Source organism: Elaeis guineensis, chromosome 1, assembly GCF_000442705.2.
Source record: "Elaeis guineensis isolate ETL-2024a chromosome 1, EG11, whole genome shotgun sequence".
Lineage (NCBI taxonomy): Eukaryota > Viridiplantae > Streptophyta > Magnoliopsida > Arecales > Arecaceae > Elaeis > Elaeis guineensis.
Window position 1 is genome coordinate 178,125,638 of NC_025993.2, and position 22,336 is coordinate 178,147,973.

The 22,336-nt window shown below is 41.3% G+C and overlaps 1 protein-coding gene across 1 annotated transcript; it reads left to right on the top strand.

Moving 5' to 3' along the window:
- Positions 1-3,278: 3,278 nt before the first annotated feature.
- Positions 3,279-16,427, top strand: LOC105032148 (PWWP domain-containing protein 1). Its single transcript, XM_010906513.4, has 2 exons — positions 3,279-4,543; positions 13,622-16,427. The coding sequence occupies exons 1-2, from the start codon at positions 3,553-3,555 to the stop codon at positions 16,171-16,173; spliced, it is 3,543 nt and encodes a 1,180-aa protein (XP_010904815.1). The 5' UTR covers positions 3,279-3,552; the 3' UTR covers positions 16,174-16,427.
- The last annotated feature ends 5,909 nt before the right edge of the window (positions 16,428-22,336 follow it).

Sequence of the window (22,336 nt, forward strand, 5' to 3'; positions counted from 1 at the left end):
AATTCATATGAATGTTGGTTATTAAAAATATCTTATTATTATTAGATGGTATAGTTTGAATTTTGGATCGATATAATCATGACTTGATCTAAGTACTACTTCTTGTCACTGTTAATACAATATTCAATATAAAATATCATGGATAAACTAGATGTCCTTTTGAGGTTGGTACGTAGTAACACAATAATCCAATAAAAAGTAAAAATCATAACATTCGAAAGTCGTAATAATTTGAACGTACAGATTTCACATGTTAATAAAGATCTTGATAAGTTATTAAGTGACTTGAGATCCAAGCTCGCCTGCATCAAAATTTGAAGAGTCATAAATATTCCAAAAGGGCTATTCCTTATTGTGTAGCTTATTATCTTTCATTAAAAAAAAAAAAAGGTGATAACTCTACATCTACAATATATCTAAAAGTTAGATATGTATATAGAATGTGTTTAGAGAGATCAATCTTAATTTTAAATTTATCAGTGGTTAGTTTTCATCATTATGTCCAATAACAAGAGCCATGAAATTGATGCATGATCCCATCTCCATAAGGCAAAAAGTATAAGCATGAATACATGTCGATCAAGTGAGAATATATTTGCTAAAGTTTTAATAATGGTTAGTTATATGTCAGATATTATAACGAGGCATGCTCTAAGCATTTATGTTGCATATTTATTTCAAGAAATAAGATAAATCCAATAAAAATTGAAGGTTTTCATTTCATTGAGCTAAAATCTTTCATCACTTATATTAGATTATTGTTAAAATGTACTAGATGCTATATACATTATTTCTCGTTTTAGGACATCGCTCTAATTGTACTCCAAATCATTTTATTGACAAAGTATATCATGCTTATATATTATATAATACAAACTATGGATTGATAAATATTATCAAAATATCAATTTATTAAGACTTCTTGTATTTTTTATTGTAATGATCATGGGGTGCAAAAAAACTAATCAATTTATATGAATGTTGGTTATTGAAAATATTTCATTATTATTAGATGGTATAGTTTAAATTTTGGATTGATATAATCATGACTTTATCGGAGTACTACTTCTTATCACTGTTAATACAATATTCAATATAAAATGTCATGGATAAACTAGATGTTCTTGTGAAGTTGGTACGTCATAACACGATGATCTAATAAAAAGTATAAATTATAATGTTTGAAAGCCATAACAATTTGAATGTACATGTTTCCCATATTGATAAAGGCCTTGATAGGTTATCAAGTGATCTGAGATCAAATCTTGCCGGCATCAAAATTTGAAGAGTTACAAATATTTTAAAAGAGCTATTCCTTATTATGTGACTTATAATCTTTCATAAAAAAAGATAATAATTTTACATCTAAAATATATCTGAAAATTAATATGTATATAAAATGTGTTTAGAGAGATCAATCTTGTTTTTAAATTTATCAAGTGATTAGTTTTCATAATCACGTACAATAACAAGAGCCATGAAATTGATGTAAGATACCATCTTCATAAGGCAAAAAGTATAAATATGAATACATGACGATCGAGTGAGAATGCATTTGCAAAAGGTTTAATAATTGCTAGTTATATGTCAAATAGTATAAAGAGTCATGCTCTAAGCATTTATGTTGCATATTTATTTTAAAAAATAAAAAATTTTCAATAAGGATGTGAATTATCATGATGCAAATAACATGATCATAAATAATTATAATAACATTAATAAATACAAAAGACATTAATATCATGACAACAATAATTCATTTTTTTAGTTTTGTAATTATACATGAGACTATTTTGATGAGACATGAATGAGATTACTAACTGTAATTTTATAAGAGGAAAGAAGATAAAGAGGATTAAGTTATTTTCTTTCTAAAGTCAAGATGATATTCTTAGTTTCTTTTTATTTATGCCTTTTCACCTTTTTAATAGAATTCTTTGTTCATTTTAAAATTTCTCTATTTACTTAATGTAAGTACGTTGCTTATTTATTTGAACTAAATAGACTGGTTTATGAATATCAAAAAGATATTTTTTTTATAAAAATTCATAAACTAGTTCAAAGACAAGTTTACGATATGTACTTTAGAAAAAAAGCATAAGTAAAAAAGCTTAATGTCCTTTAAGATCCTTTAAATATGCAGACAATGGAGACTTTTAATAACATCTCTTATTAACAAACTATGTTTTATTCCAATACAATAAATAAAGTTAACTAGGTTATCATTATTCATGCAAGTATGTGTATAACTGAAAGTCAAGAAACATGCAACATTGATCTTTCCATAACTATGAATAGAATTACTCATTGAGAAGCCATGCAATGCAGCATTAGTTTTATTTGCATGTTCAAATGATTTTCTTTCCATACTCAAATTATATTGTTTGTATTAATCTTAAAAAGCCATCATATCTAGTTGTATAACTTTATATCTTATTCAAGAAAATCATCAATTTATGTTGCAATTATTCCAAGGGGTAATGATAAACTATGATGCACGTTAGATATGCTACTGGACTAATCATGGATCTAACTCATACTATTTTGGGCTGATAATTCAAACTGGACTTCTACCAACATCCCTAACTTGCATAGTTTTTTTTTTTTAATAAAATTTATAAATAAGTAGAAAGAAGCATGGTCATCAAATCAATGGAAATGATCCTTATAAATATATATCAATAAATAGATCGAAAGCGATAAAACAATTATATTCTACAATTACACCTATCTAAAAATGTTGGATAAAAAAGAAGCATCCATGAAAAAATAGCCATCATGCTTTTCATATAACTTCATAGTTGACAAGCAGAGAACCTCATCATTGTCCTCTTTTGTTCCTCTCAATCACTCTCCACTCATTCTATAGTTTTATCCGTAATTTTTATACAATAGTATAAAACTTATTTTATATAATAGTTTGTGTAGAACAGAAACTTGCTTTATAAATAGCATGTACATAGATAAAATCTGCATCTACTTCAATAATGTTGAATTATATATTCTGTAGAAAATGTAGTGATACAATGCTATGTTGTAATGTTATGTTTACCTCAACGCCACATTGTAGATGCCAATGGGCCGGTCATGGCCTAGTAGAAGTTATGGGCCGGTTCGTTGCAATTCATGGGCTCCTACTAATTACACGTAACCTGATGTTTCTAAGCGGTAAGGAGCATGTTCTGTAAAATATCAGTGGTAACCATAATCAGAGGTCCACGATAATAAACTGAAAGCGGGGGACCATCATATCTTTGGCCGTGCTTATCCGAAAACCTAGGGCGCAAAAATCTCCCCGGGACCAAGGGACGCGCACGGGAACGGCGCCTCATCGCTTTTTCTCTTCTCCCTTCTCTTTTTCTAGGGTTTCGTTTGCGACCTCCGGGCTGATCTCTATCGATTTGAAGGGTTTCGCTCGGATCGAGTTCCTTGGGCCATGATCGTCGATCTCGGCTTCTCAGGTCTCCCTTCCTCCGTCGTTCTTTGCTCGTTCTCGCACGTTTCGGAGCTCGCCGTGTTATTCTCTCGGTGATATCCGATAACGAGCTCGCAATGGAGGGTGATCCGGCCACCGCCGCGGCCGATCTGGCCTTCGTCGAGGTGGAAGACCCCGAAGAAGAACCTAGGGTTTCCGACGAAAGCGCCGCTGGAGCGGAGATCGATCCGTCGGTGGAACGGATTTCGGACAACGCAACGGCCGATCTATCTCCGGGAGATGCCAAGATGGATGTGGAGGCAGCTAGGGTCTCTGAATCCGACTCTGCCATGGATGGTTCTCTGCCTGTGGATGCCGGAATCGAGCGATTGTTGCCGGTACAGGAGAAAACTTTGGTATTGAATCATCCTGTGGCCCCGTCACAGGTGGCGGCGCCACCAGAGATCTGGATGCATGGCTTCGAGGTCGGAGACATGGTATGGGGGAAGGTGAAATCCCACCCATGGTGGCCTGGGTACATCTTCAATGTTCATTTCGCCCCTCCCGATGTTCGGAGGACGAGGAAGCAGGGCCATGCCCTCGTCGCGTTTTTCGGCGACAGCAGCTACGGTTGGTTCGTTCCGGATGAGCTCATCCCTTTCGATCCATATTACCTAGAGAAGTCAAAGCAAACGACATCGAGGAATTTCGTCAAATCTGTTGATGAGGCTGAGGACGAGGTGAGTCGGAGAGCAGCTCTGGGTCTGACTTGTTGCTGTCGAAATGCAAAGAACTTCAGGTATTTTGGTTTTCCTGGGTATGTCCGTGTTGATGTGCCGGGCTATGAGCGAGGGGCGGACTATTCTATGAAACAGATTCAGGTTGCCCGAGACAGCTTCGTTCCTGAAGATGCGCTGTCCTTTCTGCAGCAGTTGGCGTTGGCCCCTCTAAGCGAGGAGCCTGTGGGTATCGATTTCATCAGGAGCAAGGCAAGGTTGGTAGCTTACAGGAAGGCGGTGTATGAAGAGTACGACGAGACTTATCCGCAAGCCTTCGGAGTAGAGCCAGTGCGGCCATCGCCAACTGATACAGAAACACCGGATCAGTCTGATTACTTTGCGCCCAGAGGTATACATCAGTACATGCCTTTCTGTTGCTGTGATTTTAAGCTTTCGATGGGTAATTGTCTGTATTTAAACATTCTTAGCTGCAAGTTATTAGTTAAGGTATTGGTTAATTCAAATTTGAGAGGTGGTTTTATTTGTGGTATATCTGAAATGACACTTATCGTTAAATTTCACCATGTTTTGATTTCGTGCAACTTCACTTGCCTTCTCATGCTACCTTTTGTGCTTCTGATATGATATGAAGATTCTGTAGTGCAGGGATGAAGTGATTTTTGGGCTCAACTTTCTTCCCCCGCTACAAAATTTCTTGCTAGAGTATATTTTCTGAGACTTAATAGTGGGGCAACTTATGCCTGATTAGTTACAGTTCATGCGTCTAGAAAATCAGTTAGCATGATTGATTGTCTGGTGATCATTGAGTTTTTAGCCATGGAAGTAGAATTACTACAGTTTTGTCGCAGGCACATTTGGCTTCTGAGTTGGAGCTCTTTTGTGCATGTCATGAAATGTTTGGAAGCAAGTCAAAATGCTTGATAGCTTTTCCTCTTAACTGAATGATATTTGTTTTTGTATAAGATGATGGTATACTATAAGTTATTTTACTTATTCGACTTGTTTACTTTGGAATACAGTTTCATTGCAATTTTGTTTTGATTTGAATTGCCATGAGAGTTCTTTTGCAACAATTTGTCAAAATGGAAGTGCAAAAGATAACAACGTTAAGATTCAATAAGATTCACTAAATCAACAAAATTAATCATTTTAACAAATAAAGTGAATGATTTCTGGAAAAACTTGAGAGTTTCTTTGATTTGAGTTTTTTTTTTTTTTTCCCTCCTTTGTATCTTAATTCTTTTTTAGATTTCCAAGAGGAGCCTAGTGTAATTTTTAAGGTTGGTCCAAACAAAACCTTGTGACATTTTGCTTAGATTTTTTGATTGTTTAGGGCAATTTGGTTGGCTTATATCAAATTGACACATATGCTGGCCAACTGGTTGAAGAGGTATAAGAGGAATGTAACTATTAAGAAATATCAAGAAGAAATGATTATGAAGTTTGAAAACTAATTTTAATGGCTTGATGGTGCTAAAGCATTATTGTTTAAGGTTTTTAAGTATTCTATCTTGTGTTTTGATGCTACCACCACTTGCTTTTTCTCTTTGAGAGACATTTTCTATTTTGATTGTCTCCGCTTGTCGGTTAACTCCTATTTTGGGACTTGCCCTAGCTAAGATCACTACACATGTGCTAAAATCTATAAAACAGATGTTGCTCGTGGCTTCAAAAAAAAAAAAAAGTACTCACATGACTGTAACGTGCATGATCATATTAAGCATGCATTTGAAAGCTTAGCTTCATCACTATATTATTTTTTAACTAATTTTTGATCTGTTTTATAAAGCTACAAGAATTCTTAATTCTCTTAGGCTAACTAGTTCATATTATTCTCTCTTTCATTAGAAGAACTCATCCTTGAGTCATAAACCTTCACTGAAGAGCAATAGTAAATCGTCATGTGCAAGAGATTTATTTTTTTTTGTTTTTGTTGCCGGCCCTATTAAGGAATTTTTGTTGTTTGATCATAAGTCAGTGGTGAATATGGAGGGTGTGATGTTATGTAAGGCTATCCACATCTTTAGTTATTTATTCATAATGATTTTCTCTTAGGCTTGATAAGTCAATGAAGTATCCTTATCTGGTACATGACAATCATTGATTGACCTAATGGGTCAATGTTAGTGAAATGTTGCATTGCAGAGTGTTTCTTTGCTAAATTCTTTTACATGCTGATGATGGTATTCTCCTTTGATCATTGGAAGCGGTGGACCATGATCAATTTGGTGATCCTCTTATGTCTTCTAATAAAGCGAAGGGCCTCACTTCTCTACTTTATTCACATCCTTGGATAATTTTGCAAAAGGGTATATGGACGAACATGAAGTATTGGTTTTATTATCTAGACTTCTAAATTATCTATTTTTCTTAAAAAGAAAAAAACACTAAATTAGAATCTTTTGGTTCCATGTACTCTGTGGTGCACATATAAACATCTTTTATGTACCCTGTGGTGCACACATTTTGCTTCCATGCAAATGAACCAGTTGTTCATGGACCTGCTCGGGCTTGGCTTGGTAATGGCTAGTTCAAGCTTAGTCCAACTAGAAAGTTGGGTGGGCTTTTGAACATTTTTTTAAAAGCTTGGCCTTGAACCAAGCTTGAAGAGTTCTTAATCAATAGAAATTTATGGTTGCCAATGAACCAAGTTTTTCATGAACTGCTCAGATTTGGTTTGGTAGTGGCTAGTTAGTTCAACTAGAAAATAAGCCTAGCTTGGACATTTTTCAAAAGCTTGGCTTATAAATGCACTGAGCTTGCACATGTTAAGTTTGCAAAATTGATTAGAGTTTTGGTTTAGCATGATAAGAAGCTCGTTTTCCGATAGGTCAAATGATAAAGGAGCCAAGCATCACATACTCTATCAAGCCAGGCTTCAGCTTGGCTCAAGCTCCATTACTCCTTATAACAAGCAGGAGTTTGAACATCCTACCATTCAACTTGACTTGGCTTATTTGCATCCCTAATGAAGCTATAAGATGCTCATGGAATAGTTACGTGATCGCAATGCATTTGATTATGGGAGCTAGTTGAGAAGGTTTGTGATAGAATTGGGAGGAGAAGAGAAAAGCTGTCCTTAAAGCCTTGAAGAAAACCATGTTGAGTATTATACATAAGGATAATGCCTGTTGTGTTTGAGCTTTCAAGTTGGTCTAAAGTCGATTGCTATTCTTAGCAGTAATACTGGGAAAAAGAATAGAGAGATGGTTGTTATCAGAGTATCATGATTAATAGTTATTATTATCTCAAGATGTTTGTTCCTTGGGGACAATGCACATTTACTAAAGCTAATTATAATGCCATTCTATGGGCTGCTGGAGAGAGAGACTGATGGAAAGAGTTATCCTTAAAATCATCCTACTCATCCCTTTTTACATAATAAATTTTCAAACTATTTTATGAGCTGGATGAAGTCAAAATTGAACCCATTAACCTATGCGGGGAGTAAAGACAACTTTTTATTATTTACATGGAAGCCCTAAAAAAAAGCATAATTTTGCGTGTAAATTCTTTATAAATGATTAAGAATATCAAAATTATATATTAAATAAATACACCAAAATTGTCTTAAAAGCAGTGGAGTCTCGAACAATGCAATTGTAAATTTGATATATTTCAAATTAATATTTGGCCATCAAACTATCTGTGCTATTTTTCGTTACAACAACTATCTTTACAGGGGAGCACATGGTTTGGTTTGGTTTTAATTGAGCGCAAACCCATAGTTGAACCAATTGTGATCAGTTCTCAATATCTGGAATTGCATTGAACCTATAAATGTTTAAATTAGTGCAAACCGACTTAACTAGAATGCATTGGTTTGGTTGATTACTCTCGTTCTTAACAAGAAACAATAACTAAGATAATTTGACTCTATAACAAAGCATAAACAACATAAAAAGTAATATATAATCTCTTCATGAAAACCATGGGACAACAAAATTGAAAAAGAAATTTGGATATGGCAAACCACAAGAACAAAACCCAGTATTCTATTTAATAAAATAAAAATTAACATAATCTTTATTATCATGAACTTTATATTGATATAACGTTCTTGACCCGTTGACTCATTGGCACGATGGTTTGTTTGGTCTCATTTTTGGTTTGACTTGAAATCATGTGTACCCCCAATCCATGCCATTGTAATGCCAAGCATTGATTTGCATTGAGTCGTCATCTTCTCTACTCTTGACTCTTCTAAGGAACTAATAAAGCACTCATTGCAACAAAAACAAGAGAGAGATGGAAAGAGAGAGAATCATGGACCTTGTAATAAAAAAGGAACTTCTATAACTATTATATCGTTATTAACTAGATAGCATATGATCGGCATGTGCCTCATGGTGGTAGTAGTGAATCTTTCTAAAATGGTTGTAACAATTTTTGGATTCCATTAATATCTAAAGGTACTGGCACCTTTTCATTGTAGTAAGTCTCCTATAATTAATTTCATTAGGCCAAACCATGAATGAAATTTGAAGCATCACATTGCATATTTTGTGCTCTTCGCACCTTTGAGTGGCACCAATGGAAGTGAAAGCATAATAATTGGCTTTGACATCATAGTTTATACTTGCACCAGTTCGCAACCAATGATAAGTTTCATAAAATGACGAAACACAATTCCAGCATGACCAGATGTTGAACTGGTTTAAGAACCTTAGGAAGTGTCAAAACAAAAAACTGACCTTGCAAGCCACCATAATATGAAAAGTAAATTTAGGATTAGCTGTGCCAAAAGAAGTCTTTCAAAACAAGACAAAACTCCATGTGAACATTCATATGATGGAATTTCATATTGCATCTTATGTGTGTACACTTTCATGGTCACATGCGACAAAAGAAGATTATATGTGGACAAAGATCCGAAGATCTGAAAAAGTTGAGCTTTGCTATGTTATTTATCCCTTGAAACCCTTAAAGTATGTGGATCTTCCTTGACTTTCATCTGGTCAACATGTCATCTTTTTCTGTCATCTCTTCACATATACACAGATGCTATTGTTTTTTTATCTTAAATCAGTTTAAGAGTATTGTTAGTATTTTTTTCTTACAAAATTAGTTATGATGTTTGGATTTGGTATTGCTTATTTAACACCTTCATTTATCTTTCGAGATTTTATAACATGATGCTATGTTAATATGAACATATATGCATTTCCTTAATTTGTTTTAAAACATATAATTTATCATATATTTTTAATGGAAGAAAGAGTGAGATGCCGTATTATATATGCTTTTATATGATTAGATTCTTAAAAAATTGTGTCTGCTACCAAAAGATTCAATTGTCCCATATAAATGGGTTTTGAAGCTGTTATGCTAAGTCTATGCGACGATAAAGTGTAATTTGAATATTATATATGGTGCCATGTGTAAGTGGAAATGGTATGTCGAGTTTCTACATGTAAAACAACTTACAGCAACCGAGGGAAACTGACTGAAATATTTACGCTGTATTGTTGTTGTTGTTGCTGGTGGTGGAAGAGAAAATTGATTGTACACTAGTTCTAATAGACTTTGTAGATGGTAGCGTAGTAAATATAGAATGAAGAAGTTTAAATCAGTGGAATTTTTAAATTTATTAGGCTTGTCTAGCAAAGTGCATTGGTAGTGGGTAACATTGATGGATAAATATGAGATGTTGGTAGAAAGGCGCAAATAGGTCCTAGTGTAAATTTGGATGCTTGTGATGAAAAAAATGTGATGAGAAATAAAAACAAATATAATCGGAAATAATTGTGGCCTGGTTTTCATGGTTGGATGTTAAGATGGTGAAACAAGTGTGCAGTAAGCTAGTGCATACAGGTTTTTCTTGTATATAGTGAGAATGTCTTTGTATTTTTGCCTGCTGTGAGAGATACTTTGTATTTTTGCCTTTATGAATGTGGCAAAGGTCTATGACATGGTGGAGATAGGAATAATTGTAATTCTGCTTTAGTCAAGCTGTATGCATTGGGTGTTGATGTAGTTTCAGTCGTGAAACCTACTTTTCAGAGGGCCAAAATATGGTTAGGTCTCAATAGATCTAGCAAATCTGAGAAGGCCGAATTTGTATGCTTTCATGGAATTCAACCATTTTAAAGTCTTATTTGAAATATCATGAGGTCTAAGATTGAAATCTCATTTATTTTCTGGGTCAGAAACTGATGAAAGTTGGGAAGGTACTGTTGATGAATTTATTTGTCTGTAGATTTTTTTTTTTGGATAATAGTCAGCTGTTGGTACTTTAATCAGTATGCAAGTTTCCAATTAGATACGGTGTCTAGATTTGAAATTTGTTAGGTTTTGGGTGGTTTTGTTTCCTTGAAAAAAAAAAGATAATTGTAGGTGAAATACATGTAAAATTGAGTTTAGTGAAGAAGGGGATTATAGTTTATTATGGGTCCATGAAGTTTCCTCTGTACTTCATAATTTAGTTCCAATCTTGCTTGGATCTTCAACGGTAATCTGTTCTATTCTGCAGTCCTTTTCTTGATCACGTGTGGTTTCTGTTGTGCAAGGCATGTTGTGCTGAACTAGAGTCATAGGTCTTGAATTTTGAAACATGTGTATTTTCATGATGGTAGCAGTGTGTTGAACATAAAATATAATAAATTTAGATTGATTACCCGGTCAGGAGAAGAACAGCATCAAGACATTCTACTGTTGCACTATACAAAGAATAGGCAAATATTGTTACATTCGTACTGGACGTTGAGTCAACTTGTATTTTATAAAAGACAGTAGCCTTGGTTTAGATGATACGATGATGCAAAGGGCTGAAAAGCTAAAGAGTTGACTGTAGGAGCTGCCTGTGATATATGCAAAACACTTGGTGGATGATAAGAAGGATATCCTATAAATGCACAGCCTTGAAGAAGCCAAACAAATTGTCTAGCGAGAAGGTAATGGCAAAGTCAATACTGATAGGACATATATATCCGGTACGCATATATTGCACTGCCTGGTGAATCCGAAGTTGTGACATAGGGCTGTGCCAGGTGATAGGTAATACAATAGGTCCAAAGCAAGTTTTGTCGTTTAGCAACATGGTAGTGCTTAAGTGATTTCGTAAATAGGATCAAATCCATGAGAATTGAGAAGTGAAGCACCAACATTCAATAGACTAAATGCTATATATTCTTATTCTTTTGTTTGAAGTTTAGGAGTATAGATTCATGACTCAGGCGTTGAGACTTGCTACGTCCCAAGCCTTCTTGTTTTCACATAATGAAATTTTTGTCCAGACAAATAGATAAAATTTAACTGTGATTGGATGACAATATTGATATCTTAAATAGTTTCAAGTTTTTCATGGTCGAAATTAACTGATAATTTTATTTGGTGAACTACTTTAGGGTCTTCCATCTTGGATCTTCAAAGAGTGTGATCCTTTTTTTTTTTTTTTGGTTGTTTTCATGCTGTGTATTATCATAGCGCAATGTTTAACTTAATCTAGCAAGCTTGAACATCTTTGGAAGGCCACACTTTAGTCTACTGAAAAATTGGCATCTTTGAGCAACACCTGGCTTGAATCAACTTGTCTTGCAAAGTGGGGGAGGAATCCCAAACTTGTTGCATAGACCAATGGAAATAATTTGATGTCATTTTGCAGCTACAACTTATTAATTTGTTTGACAAAGTATCTTTTGGTCAAGCCAAGTGATTCTTTTTTCATATTTAAGACAATAATGTGTGGTTATTCAGGGCTGAGAAATTTTCCCTTATGCTAATTATTATGTCTAACAAATTTGCGGGTAGAATTTAAGCACATCATCATAGGCTGCAGATTGCTGCCATTTTATAATCTTTAATAATTTAAGGTGAAATATATATTTTTCAAAATGATTATAAAAAACTATAAAATGATTAACAAAAAACTATATATATTTCTAGAAAATCATTTAATCGTTCCTAAATATCTCATAAGATTGTACTATTAGAACAACATTCATTATGTGGTTCTTTATCCTATGAGGTTCTGATTGGCTGTAAAATTTGCAGTGATGGATGCGAATTTAACAATAACAAAGCAATGTCTTATTCAATTTAACAATAACGTTCCCTAGCTAAGGATGATGTTTTGTTCTATTTTGGTTTATCTTTTAGTTTGGTAATTGGAATTTCAAATAGTCTCTTGCTTTATGCTGGACGTATCAACATTAAAAAGAATTTCACAACCAAGATCTTTTTTTTTTTTCGTTTTTGTGTAATTGAAGGGCAGATTTTGTAATTTGTGCATGTCAAATTTCATATGTTTGTGCTTGCGTGAAGATACTGAGGATTTTGACCTTCACCTTTTGGTTAGAGGAGACGCATGGTATCTAATCTGTAGGTTAACATGGAGGATAAAATTTGGGATAGGTTGTGTATATTCCAATCTGGCCACTCGGCACAAATATTACCTTTCCTATGATCCTGAAGTGTACATTTGACATTAACAGTAATATTTTAATATTTGAGCGTGTAGCTATAAGATGTAGGCTTAATGGTGCACGGGTTGGTAACGGTTGGGCGAGTTTGGATCTAGTATTTTGATTCATAGGAGACACTGTCGTATAAAAATGAATTCCGTATGAGCACTAGATCCGAACTTTGGCATCCATTTTGAGGATTCTGGAGGGTTTGGTTTGGTGTTTATAATGTTGGTTTCAGGTAAAGCTTTAAAGCTTCAGCGTGTGATGCGTCTCCATGCGGTCCAGAGTGAGATACCCTTGACTCAGGTTAACTGGCAGAAGCGCACACGACTGTTAAGTGGAATGATTCGGAGTTGAATGGACGGGAGGACAGATGAATGGAGAAAGACTCTTATAGCGGTCTTCTTTCTTTCTTTCTTCGATGTTTTCTTTAATAGTTTGTAAGAGGTGAGGTCTGTGGTGTCGTCCTTTTCTTGTCTTTTTTTTTTTTTGGTAAATTCGTAAGAGGTGGGCGTGTCTTTGGCGTCTAGCTCTTGGTGGGCCAATTTGTGTATAAATGTATGCAAAATATTACCAAAGGGGCACATGGCTGTTCAGTTGTTTTCAAAACCAAAGTATTTAAATAACACACCGGTGATTTTTATTTCTTTAATTTACCTAGGAAATGCCCTTCTTTGGCGGAGAGGTCCTGAAGCATCAACTTGCGATTACGTTCATTAGGAACCGCACGGTGGGCTAAGCAAGCCTTTTAAGCCCTGCTCCCGCCGCACATCGAACCAAACTTAAAACAGCGGGATAAAATCAAAAGCTGTAATTAACGTTTTTTTCGTAGTTCGCGGTGTTCGCGTCTCTCTGTTTTAGCCTTCTTTGCTCAAATTCACATGCGGGCTTTCACCCTTCGCTCGGTGCCATATGTTTAGTAGTTGTGTATGCATTTAAATTTTTCGGACCACATCATCGTATCATGTTTGGCTTCATCTTTATCTGTCGCTTTCTCTTTCTCTCTCCTGTAACGTACTTACGGCGCTGTTTTCTTTTTGTTTCATTTTTATTATAAACAGCCATCCCACTTAGTGGTCAGCTGAGGATTGCGGAAACCTTAGGCGAGAGGAGGGTCTCCTCCTCCCGTCCTGCGAGTAAAGCTCCCAAGGTCCCCTCTTCGTCATCAAAGAAGAACAAGTACGTCCTAAAGCGAAGAGAAGAACGAGGAGAGCAGCGTGCGAGCCCCATCGGAGGCCCCTTCGGGCCTTCTCCATTGCCCGACCTCCGTTCACCCCCTGCTCAAGCTCACGGGACGCCGCCGCCACTGGTTCACTACGTCAACACCCCCCAGGCTAGCAACTTTGTACCACAGAAGAGGCCTCAGATAATGTTTGAAGGTGCGTTGGTGTCGTCGGTGCAGAAGGAAACGAAGTCGGTGGCTGGACATAATGATGTGCAGCAAGCTTATGCTGGTGGCTCCCCTGTGGGCACAACACCCAGCTTGCAGACCCAAGCTTTTGATGAACGGAGGCTGAAGAACGGACCATCGATGACTGATGGAAGAATGGAGACCGAACCTGGACAACTCGATGATCGCAGTAACAACTTGAGACAGGAGGCGAAATCTGCAGTTGATTTGCCAGCAGAGGAGGGCATGAAGGCCCAAGCTGTGCCAGCTGTGGATCGAGTGATGAAGAAGGACAAGGTTCGTAAGCGCCCAAGGGAGGATGGTGGTTCTGTTGGACCTGATGACACTGGGGACATCAAGAAGAAGAAGAAGAAGAAAAATAAAATCCTTAATATCGAAGCTGTGTCCTTTAAAGATGGAGGAGAATCTCGTGGGAAGGTAGCAGGCAAGTCATTGGGTAATGAGCTTGGACATGGAGAGGTTGGCCGAACCGAGTCACAGAGGAGAGATGATGGAGTTGCAAGAACTTCAGATCGCACCAGTGCTTCTGCACCACAACCTGGAGTGGATCTGGGTTCTCTCAGTCTGGAGTTTCCACAGATATTGAATGACCTACGAGAACTAGCACTGGATCCTTTTTATGAAATGGATCGCGATGCTCCGAATATTGCCCTTCAAGTATTCTGCAAGTTCCGGATACAGGTGTACCAGAAGTCGGTCGTCCCAGCAGCAAGCGAGCCTGACATGGCCGAGCTCCGATCCCCTAGAGTGTCTGCTGGTCTATCACTGCAGAAGCCTGGTGCTGGAAATGCGGACATGGCCTCTACGAAGGAAGCAAAGGATCAGAGAGGGCCTTCATCGTCTGCCTTGAAGCCATCGAAACCTGGAATGAAGCCCGACGATCCGGCCAAAGCTGGCCGCAAACGGGCCCCATCTGACCGGCAGGAAGAGTTGAATGCAAAGAAGGTGAAGAAAATGAATCAACTCAAGGCATTGGGTGCCGAGAAGAAGGCTGGAATCCACGAGAAGATGCCAGAGCCGCATCAGCGAAACCAAAAGGAATCAAACACGGTAACAACTTCAGCAGCTTCAGCAAAGCCTAACAATAAGGCGGCGGCAGAGCCTTTCAAGAAGCAAGAGCCCCCACCTCCACCTCCGACATTCTCTCCAACAGCTTTGGTGTTGAAATTTCCGCCGAGAACGACACTTCCATCGGTTGCAACTCTCAAGGCAAAGTTTGCCCGGTTTGGATCGCTGATTGAAGGGGCCACGCGTGTATACTGGAAGTCTTATTCGTGCAAGGTGGTCTTCAAGCACAAGCCCGATGCACAAGCTGCCATCAATTATGCCAGGAAATATGATCTCCTCTTTGGTCAGTTTAAAGTTCAGTATCATATCCGTGAGCTCGATCCCTCTACGCTCGAACCACTGTCTGATACCGGGAGGCTGCGGCCAACGGAATCGCGTCCCAATGATGGCCCGAGCAGGCTTGGAAATGGTGGCAATGGGAATGGTGGTTCTCTGCCTCAGCCGCGGGCTTTACCATATCAGCAGCAACGAGGGGCACCGGCAGGACAGCTGAAATCTATCTTAAAGAAACCTGGTGACGAGGGCGGTCCATCTGCGGGCAATGCTGCAAGAGAGGCTCCGCAGCGAGTAACATTCTTACTTGATGGTGACAATAGGGCGGCGCCACCTGTGGTGGCTGCTGGTAGCGATGGCAGTGCCGGGAGTTACGCAGCTGGACCCTCTTCTTCTAGCTATTCTTCTCTGCCCACCTCTTCTAGCTTAACGGCTGGGCCCTCATCATCGATTCCTCCATTGGATTCTATTACTAGTAGGAATCCAAGATCAGCTGGTGGCTTTCTTCCTCAGCCGCCACCACCGATGTTACATTCCCCTCTTTCAAACCCTCCTCGTACCTTGGACGTGCAACATCTTCCACCGCCTCCACCGCTCCCACAATCCATTTCACTTCCACCTCCACTTCGTGTCGGTGATAGCCTGCTTCCGCTGCCTCCACCGCTCCCTCACATGGCCGATAGGCTTGAAGCTCGTGGGTCTGGGCAGGCCTGGTTGAACCAGCCCCAGCCACAGCATAATGGGCAGCAAGAAGCGGAGGGGGATTTTCGGAACCAGATGCTAACCCTTCTGATAAGGTGCAGGGACATCGTGACCCATGTGAACTCTTCCCTGGGCTATGTTCCGTACCACCCCCTGTAGGAGTCTTTGATGTTGAAATCCGACAGCGTCCTTCCATGCATTGTGGAGTGGCGGACGGATCCCCTTCCGACAAACATAGCAGGTCTCTCAGGCGACATGGTTAGGAGATGGTAGTGTAGCTGTTAGTGTTTGTTGAACGTGTGTTGCTTCCAAGTTGGGAATTACCAGTGTTGTATGGATGTTAGACATCTATGGTTATGGCTATCTACTGTTTGTTTTAAATTGCGAGGATGTGGATGGCCTTTTCCTTTTAACTGCAGAGTTTTTTTTTTCCTGTTTTGTTTTTTCCTACCCGGATTTCTGGATCAGACTACATATAAGAATGTAGGTAGGACCAAGTCGTGGGTTGGCTGATATTAAAAAAGGAGACGTTTTCTGTTAGCGAAAAAAATGGGTGCTGGTTTTTGTTGTGCTGGACTGTACCTTCGAGGGAATCGAATAATCTCGAACCATCTGATCGTTATACCGTGGTTATCTGACCAGCGCACCTGGATTATTTATCCTGGGACCTGAGTTGGCTGACGCGTTAGTCTATTGTTCTCTCTCTCCATCCGCCTAGATTTCTCCTAGGGGAAGGGGAGGTGAAGTTCATACCTTCTGTCGGAGCCGGTGGGCTGCTGGTCTTTGATTGGCATTTTGATATTTTATCCGTAAATTGTCTATTTATTTTTGAGAAAAATATGATGGTCGAGTCCTTTTTCTAATAATTTATTTTTTTAAAAAAATGCGATCCCGTATATAACGATGCAAGTTAAATATTTGAAGATGTGGCATTCAAGATGTGAACTCGGAACTTTTAGTTTGCAACATGAAAAGTGGTTCTCATTGAACTTTCCCAAAGACTTTATGGGCAGCTTAGCCTCTATAATTATATAGGAATTATTTTGTTCACAGAAAATATTTTTTTTCTCAAATATTATTTTTAAAAAATTAATTTTTAAAAATATGATATCAAAAAAAAAATGGTTTAAGCATGTTCGATCAACAATAAAAAATTAATTTTTCTAAAATAACTTATGTTTAGTTGAGCATCTATTTGTATGAAAAATTTATGCAAAATATCTATTATACTTTTAATATAAGAAAAAATCTTAACCTATTTTACATATTATCATGATTTGTAAATAAAAAAACTATCATTATTTTGTATATTTTCGATCTTAAATCATGATGGAGGGTTTGAGACTTCGTAACGGAGTGAATATTCATTTTTAATCAGATTTTTTGATGGCTTAAAAAGATATTTTTCACAAAAAAAAGAGTCTCAAATTTCTATACCATAGCAAGGTCAAAAATCCATATCTTATGTCGATTTTTTTTTCTTATGAAACATAAAAATTTTTATCTATGGAAATATATTTTTTTAATCTCTCTCATTTAGTCTGTTGAAAACTCCAACTAAATAAAAGGGCTTTTTACGCCCTCCATTTTCCAAACCAAATGAGTCCGCGGTGACTGACGAAGGAAAGAAATGCTCGGGTATTCAGATACGAAGGCACGGTCTTGTGCAAACAGTGATTTCCGATTTGTTTCCAACAAAACGAAAGCAAATTTCAACCTTTGCTCTCAAATATACTCAGAGCCCTCTCGTATCCACATCATCAAGGAGATGTGCCCCATAACTACGCCGGCATATAACATATGGGCTTTTTGTGCGTTAACTCTCACCCTCAGGTTCACCCGGGTCTAACCGGGCCTCTAACCTCTCTTCCATTATATCTGCTAACAGCTGTGCAAAGTTTACTGCAAACTCAGCAATGGCACAACCAAATCTTCTTGTAAATCACCTTGCTGTAAATATCCTTTATTAATAAAAGTGGGTGGGCAAACCTTTTTTTATAAACAAAAAAGAGGAAAATTCACCCAAATTCTGTGCATGTTTTTCTGAATATGAGCTTAGTCTGCGGTCTTATACCTTCCTATGCCATCTCTTTGAGAGTGCGGGGGAATTGGGTGCATTTTGTAAAGTCTTCCGTCCCGATGCTTCGTTTTTAGAGTGCAAAGAAATTGGATGCATCTTGGATGAATGAGCAAGTGCAAGAACAAATATTCTTTATGAGTATTTGTCATCAAATGATTAGATGCTCAAATCTAGTTTTAACAATGACGAGAATAAATGGAATTCTTGAATACAAAGTTGTGTTTGCCGTGCAAAGTCTGTGATGGTGTTTCAGGAATAAGGATCATTATTGGCTAGGGGATCTTTTTATCCTTTGCTTTTTGTTGGGTATAAAATACCTACGGCCGAAGTTCTCAGCGGGATTGACCCTTGCGGGCTCTGTCCACGATGCTAAGGAAGATTCCGTCCGGACTCCTACGGGAGCCGGGCTCCATCCACGACGCCAAAGAAGACTCCGCCCGGACTCCTACGGGAGCCGGGCTCCGTCTACGACTCCAAGGGGGACTCCGCTCGGACTCCTACGGGAGCCGGACTCCACCTACGACTTCAACCGCAAGGAGGACTCCGCCCGGACTCCTACGGGAGCCGGACTCCGTCGCCAACTTCAACTGCCGGTAAGCTCCGTCCGGACTCCTACGGGAGCCGGACTTCGCACATAATTTTAATTGCAGGAAGACTCCGCCCGGACTCCTACGGGAGCCGGGCTCCGTCCACGACTCCAAGGGAGACTCCGTCCGGACTCCTACGGGAGCCGTGCTCCGTCCACGACGCCAAGGAAGACTCCGCCCGGACTCCTACGGGAGCCGGGCTCCGTCCACGACTCCAAGGGGGACTCCGCCCGGACTCCTACGGGAGCCGGGCTCCACCCACGACTTCAACCGCAAGGAGGACTCCGCCTGGACTCCTACGGGAGCCGGACTCCGTCGCCAACTTCAACTGCCGGTAAGCCCCGTCCGGACTCCTACGGGAGCCGGACTTCGCACCTAACTTTAATTGCAGGAAGACTCCGCCCGGACTCCTACGGGAGCCGGGCTCCATCCACGATGCCAAGGAAGACTCCGTCCGGACTCCTATGGGAGCCGGGCTCCATCCACGACGCCAAGGGGGACTCCGCCAGGACTCCTACGGGAGCCGGGCTCCACCCACGACTTCAACCGCAAGGAGGACTCCACCCGGACTCCTACGGGAGCCGGGCTCTGTTGCCAACTTCAACCGCCGGTAAGCCTCGTCCGGACTCCTACGGGAGCCGGACTTCGCACCTAACTTTAATTGCAGGAAGACTCCGTCCGGACTCCTACGGGAGCAGTGCTCCGTCCACGATTCCAAGGGAGACTCCGCCCGGACTCTTACGGGAGCTGGGCTCCACCCACGACTTCAACCGCAAGGAAGACTCCGCCCGGACTCCTACGGGAGCCGGGCTCCGTCACCAACTTCAACTGCCGGTAAGCTCTGTCCGGACTCCTACGGGAGCCGGACTTCACACCTAACTACAGGAAGATTCCGTCCGGACTCCTACGGGAGTCGGACTCCGTCCCCGGTTGTGACTAAAGGAAGACTCCGTCCGAACCCCTGCGAAAGCTGGATTTCGAGCTCTTCTTGCCAGACACTCCAGCTGGACTTCAGCCGACAGACCTTCGCCCCCTGGCGCGCTACAGTAACAGCCGCGATTCTGCTCCATTCCCTGCGGCAGATCCCATGCAGCTCCATCACTCCACGACTCTGCCCCACTCCCTGCAGCAGATCCCACGCGGCTCCAGCATTCCATGACCCTGCTCCACTTTCTGCGACGGATACCGCGCGATTCTCCTATCCTCTGGCAAGTCGCGACAACGGACGTCGCTCCGCTTCTCGTGGTCGACTCCACGTGGCACGCCCCGGTAATGGCCACGGATCCACCCCACTACCCTCCGCAATAAATTCCTCCTGACTCTGGGCGGCCTACTACCAGACGGTTACAGGCATCGCTATCAATTTGTTGCCCCCTCCGTCTATAAAAGGGGAACCCCAGATACGTTATTCTATAAGCTCTCGTTTTTACCTAAAAACTCTGCTAAAATTTTCGTTCGAGCACTCCATTCTTGTTGAGGCAGAGAACTAACTTGAGCATCGGAGGGTCTTGCCGGAGCAACCCCACCTCCGGTTTAGACTTCTTTTGCAGGTCCCGACGGCGACCGCAACTCCCTCGACTCCAGCTTCTCCGGCGCAAGCGGATTTTTGCACCAACAGGATTGGCGCTAGAGGAAGGGTCCTGTGTCTTCGCAGTATCCTTGTTCTTAAAGGAGCGCTCAACGGGACCGCCCCCGGGCATCTCTTCCGACGTCCCCTCCCCCCTCCTTTCTCCACTTGGTCCTTGCTCGATGCCTCCCCGCAAGACGTCCACGCGACGATCCAAGGCCTCCGCGGCCAGATCTCAGGCTCCGGCCTCCCCTCCTGTTTCTCAACCTCCTCCTCCTCCTCCGACGACGGCGGTCGGTGCGGAGCAGTTTGATCTGCTAGCGCAGCAGGTCAGAAGCCTCACAGAAGCTGTGCAGGCTATGCAGCAGCAGCAGCCGCAGGCATCAGTGCGCCTGGAAAGGGTGTCTCCAAAACACCAGAATCCGACGGTGGGGCGGGCCACTTGGGCCAGCCGCCCCATCCTTCCTGGGAAAATGAACCCGACGGTGGAGAGCCCTCAATCGGACCACGACTCCACCCCTGAAAGATCCCTGCCCCCGTTCTGCCAGAGGACCCTCGAGACTCGAAGTCGGGAGGATTTTCTGGACCGGAGACTCCAAGAGATGAACCGGCGGATCGAAGAACTCCGCCATGCTCCCCCCGCTTATGGTGAGGATATTTGCACTGACCCTCCCTTCTCTCAAATGATCATGCAGGAACCGATCCCGCCAAACTTCAAGCTCCCCTAGTTCGAAAGCTACGACGGGACTTCGGACCCGGTTGATCATCTGGAAGCCTTCCAGATGATGATGCTGCTTCACGGCACTCCCGACGCCATTCTATGCCGGGCCTTCCCATCCATCTTGAAGGGAGCGGCGAGAAACTGGTACTCGGCTCTGAAATCGGATACCATCTTTTTCTTCGATCAAATGAGCCACCAATTTGTGGCCCATTTTGTCAGCAGCCGGCGCCCCCGGAAGGGTTCGAAGTCCCTCATCAATATCAAGCAGAGGGAAGGGGAGTCCATTCGGGCCTACATCAACCGTTTCAACATCGCGGTGCTGGAGGTCCGGAACTTGGACCAATCAGTCGCAATGGCCGCTCTGAAGGGCGGCCTTCAGAAGAATGACCTTTTGTTCTCCCTGGAGAAGAAGTACCCCAAGAATTTTGCTGATTTGTTGGCTCGGGCTGAAGGATACGCCCGAGCGGAAGAAGCCTTCAAAATGAAGGATGAAGAGACAACGAGAGAGCGGCAGGCAGGAGACTCGAGTAAGCCCGCAGTCGAAAAAAGATCGAGAGAAGCCCGGCCGCGTTCTTGATCCCCTCCTGGGCACAAGCATGCCCATACTCCACCCCGGGTGCGCAGGCAGAGGAGTCTGGATCGCTGGGTTCGACGGGGTTCTCCACCGGAAAGGTTCCACAACTACGCCCCCCTCAATGCCTCGAAGACCCAGGTACTGATGGAGGTCAGGGAGCAGCTCCCTAGGCCGGAGAGGATGCGCACACACCCCGGGAAGCGCAACCCCAACAAGTTCTGTCTCTACCACCGCGACCACGGCCACGACACGGAGGAATGCATCCAGCTCCGAGACGAGATCGAGGAGCTCATCCGGCGAGGTCGACTCGACAGGTTCATCCGATGCCGGTCTGAGGGTAGAGGAGATCGGCCAAGGGCCCTTCCGCAACCTGAACCGCCAAGAAGGGAGGAGCAGCCCGGAGATCGGCCTCCCATCGAGACCATCGACTCCATCGCCGGAGGGCCTCAAGGAGGAGCAGACCTTCCGTAACCGTGGAACTCGAAAAATCTGTAAATGTATCGCTTACGATTTCACCTTGAATCTAAATTCCTCTCTACTTGACATGCTCTTCCCATTTGGCGTGGATTTGTCACGGCTGGGTATAACCCCTTCAAACGCCTAAAACAAAGTTATGTTAGGAACTTGAGGAGAACCTCATCCTAACATACCTAAAATGAAAGTCCGATTATCTCGAGATCGGATTGGGGGAGAGGCCTTACAACGCCCTAATGCGCCCCCACAGCCATGTCAAAAACAGGAGGAGAACCTCGTCCTGGCATGAGCAAAGTCGAAGGCCCGATTCTTTTAGACC